The sequence below is a fragment of the Sinocyclocheilus anshuiensis genome, unplaced genomic scaffold (assembly GCF_001515605.1).
Source record: "Sinocyclocheilus anshuiensis isolate Anshui unplaced genomic scaffold, SAMN03320099.WGS_v1.1 scaffold821, whole genome shotgun sequence".
Taxonomy (NCBI): domain Eukaryota; kingdom Metazoa; phylum Chordata; class Actinopteri; order Cypriniformes; family Cyprinidae; genus Sinocyclocheilus; species Sinocyclocheilus anshuiensis.
Genome location: NW_015558606.1, coordinates 1,024,865 through 1,027,962, shown reverse-complemented (window position 1 = coordinate 1,027,962; position 3,098 = coordinate 1,024,865). Strand labels below are relative to the sequence as shown.

General features: G+C 37.8%; 1 protein-coding gene across 1 annotated transcript; it reads left to right on the top strand.

Moving 5' to 3' along the window:
- Positions 1-1,300: 1,300 nt before the first annotated feature.
- On the top strand, positions 1,301-3,098 carry LOC107680222 (claudin-11-like). The gene is made up of 3 exons (XM_016476019.1): positions 1,301-1,713; positions 2,132-2,296; positions 2,482-3,098. The coding sequence occupies exons 1-3, from the start codon at positions 1,488-1,490 to the stop codon at positions 2,736-2,738; spliced, it is 648 nt and encodes a 215-aa protein (XP_016331505.1). The 5' UTR covers positions 1,301-1,487; the 3' UTR covers positions 2,739-3,098.

The following is a 3,098-nucleotide window of genomic DNA, read 5'->3' as shown; positions in this document are numbered from 1 at the left end:
TTTTGATTATTTCCTTAATTTTTATTGAAAATAAATGCCTTTACGATGTGATACGAGATTTGAAAAGGGAGAAAAAAAAAGTTCGGCAAAAGGCGGGATCGAACCTGGGTCAATCGCGTTAAAAAGCCAATGACCAGCACTTATCCATCTGCACCACTGGAGTTGACGATTTACATCCACTTTTAACTAAATGTAAACAGACACCCCATATTTTTTATTCCAGAGTAATGGCAATTCATACAATACATTTAAACTGAGCTACTTATACCTACCTCTTCCGGTTTGTCTGATTTATCGTTGTGTTTTCTGACTTGTTCATTTGTTTTCGGATTTGTCGTTGTGTTTTCTGACTTGTTAATCTGTTTTCGGATTTGTCGTTGTGTTTTCTGACTTGTTAATCTGTTTTCGGATTTGTCGTTGTGTTTTCTGACTTGTTAATCTGTTTTCGGATTTGTCGTTGTGTTTTCTGACTTGTTATTTTGTTTTCGGATTTGTCGTTGTGCTTTCTGACTTGTTATTATGTTTTCGAATTTGTCATTGTGTTTTCTGACTTGTTATTTTGTTTTTTAGACTTGCATTTGCGTTTGTAATTTGTTATTTTGTTTTCAGAATTGTGATTTGCTTTGCACTTCACAGCTACCGTAGATTTCCGATATTTGTGCTTATATTTGCAGCGCGTTTCTGTATTTGATTCGGTTGCGAGTTTTTGCAGCGCATTTCTGCATTTCTGTATTTGGTCGTGTTGTGAGTATTTGTAGCGTGTGCCTAGTCAAACTGATGAAGATGTTTTCTTAATTTGCTGGTGCTTTTTCTATTTGCATATGTTTTCTTAATGGGGTAAGCGATTTTTCAAAAACGCTTTAGAAAGTTAATGCGATTTTTGCACTTTGTCACTCTGACTAGAGAAGGTCCGCTAAAACATTTTTGATTTGTTCTCAAATAAATAAATGTTCCACACATCTGAGAAATCAGCCGCCAGAGGGCAGCATATATCACAAATCCAGCAATGCAATGAAGTCAGAGGTGCTGCACTGTTACCAAAGCCACTTGAGCAAATATAACTCTAGCAGTACTTGGCGTATCGAGGAGTAATTTGTGAAGAGTTATTCGTCAGTTTTACAAATTCTATACTCCTCCTTTAGTATTACATCACAGACTATGAACATGCAAGGAGAAAAAGAGGAGAGTGAAAAACAAGAGATGAGTAACGTTGGGAAGTGTCTCTACTCATGTGATTGGCTGACAGCTCTTTTGTCTCTGTAGTTCCACTATAAAAGCTCCGCAAACGGTACTCTCATGTTGTATTAGCCTGGAATACTGCGCACCATAAGGATCTACAACTCATCATGATTTTTACGCAATGGATTAACATATCTGGATATTACCACCTATAAATTCCGCCAAGTAGCCTGTATTATCTGATTATCAACTACTTAAAAGAGAACTTTTTCAACTTATTGGACACATTTTTGCGCACATTGTACACCATGGCAAATACTTGCTTACAGTTCACGGGTTTTGTGATGAGTTTTCTTGGTTGGATCGGCCTTATCATCGCCACTGCCACTAATGAATGGGTGGTCACTTGTAAATACAACATGAACACATGTAAGAAGATGGATGAACTGGAGGCCAAAGGTTTATGGGCAGACTGTGTGATCTCAACTGCGCTGTATCACTGCATCACACTCACGCAGATCCTCGAGCTACCAGGTACGTGTGAAATAATACATTAATGTAAGCTTTTTTTTTTGTTCGGAATGAAGATGAAAACCATTACTGAAACAATGCATTTTCATTATTTAATACATGAGCATAAGGATAAAATGACATAAAAGAGTTTATTAAATAAAATATAAATATGAAATAAAATTTGAACATGCAAATACATTTAAAATGTATTTTTAAAAATAATTCATATAGTATGTTATATAAAAGTATATAGCATTTTTACAAAGTGCATAAACATTGTTTTATATATGCTTATATAAAACAACTTTTTCACCACTATTTGTGTGTGTGTGTGTGTGAACATACTATCGCTTATCTAAATAGTTGATTCTGTTTAACTGAATTGTATTATTATTATATAATGAAAAGGAGAATAAAATGATTCTGGTCTTTGTTGAAGCGTACATCCAGACGTCTCGAGCGCTAATGGTCACAGCATCGATTCTCGGATTGCCTGCTGTCGCGCTCGTGCTCATGTCTATGTCCTGTATTAACCTCGGAAGTGAACCAGAAAGCGCCAAGAACAAACGATCAGTGCTCGGAGGAACCATAATCCTGCTGACTGGTAACCCTGTATTTAAATTAAGCTCATATTACGCTCAGAAAAATGACACCAACATACCCTTATGCCACTTAGTATTCTGTAAATTGAAGATGAGTGTATATCTCTCTCACTTACATTAAGGGTATGATGCAACATACAACAAAAAAGGCTATAATTTAATGTTAAGTGTGTTTTTTCCTTCTCAGCTTTTTGCGGCATCGTCTCCACCGTGTGGTTTCCCATCGGGGCCCATCACGAGAGGGGCTTGATGTCCTTTGGCTTCTCCCTGTATTCGGGCTGGGTGGGCACTGCACTTTGTTTGCTGGGAGGCTGTATGATCACCTGCTGTTCAGTGGACACCCCTACTACATACACTGACAACAATAGATTCTACTACTCCAAACAGGGCCCTGCTCATTCCGGCCCCGCCTCCACTAACCACGCCAAAAGTGCTCACGTGTGAGCTTCGGGATTACTGCTCAGATCTGATTTCTACTCTGTTTTTGCTCTCTCTCTCTCTCTCTCTCTCTCTTTCCACTGTTTCTTGTTTCAGCAATGTCTCTATCTACAGTGGTGACTCTTTGGATAGTTATCTTCCAGCTGAACTCTGACCTTTTGACACGGAGCGGGGTATGTCACCCAGATGTTACATAACAAAGTACAGTCGCCGGTGAAGGACCTCCAATGAAGGATTCAGTGTTTAAAAGGTCTTCTACTGATTCTGCTCAGTACAATGTTCCATTTTAAGTCCTATTTTTGTAGTGAAAAAATAATTTTTGCATTTTTATACGAATACTAACAGTATTGCCATTGTTGTTTTTAT

What these genes read in the sequence shown, in the direction of transcription:
- LOC107680222 (XM_016476019.1), top strand. Translation starts at nt 1,488, where the DNA reads ATGGCAAATACTTGCTTACAGTTCACGGGTTTTGTGATGAGTTTTCTT. An exon ending in GCAGATCCTCGAGCTACCAG is followed by an intron (nt 1,714 to 2,131) that starts GTACGTGTGAAA and finishes TCTTTGTTGAAG; the next exon opens with CGTACATCCAGACGTCTCGA. An exon ending in AACCATAATCCTGCTGACTG is followed by an intron (nt 2,297 to 2,481) that starts GTAACCCTGTAT and finishes TTTCCTTCTCAG; the next exon opens with CTTTTTGCGGCATCGTCTCC.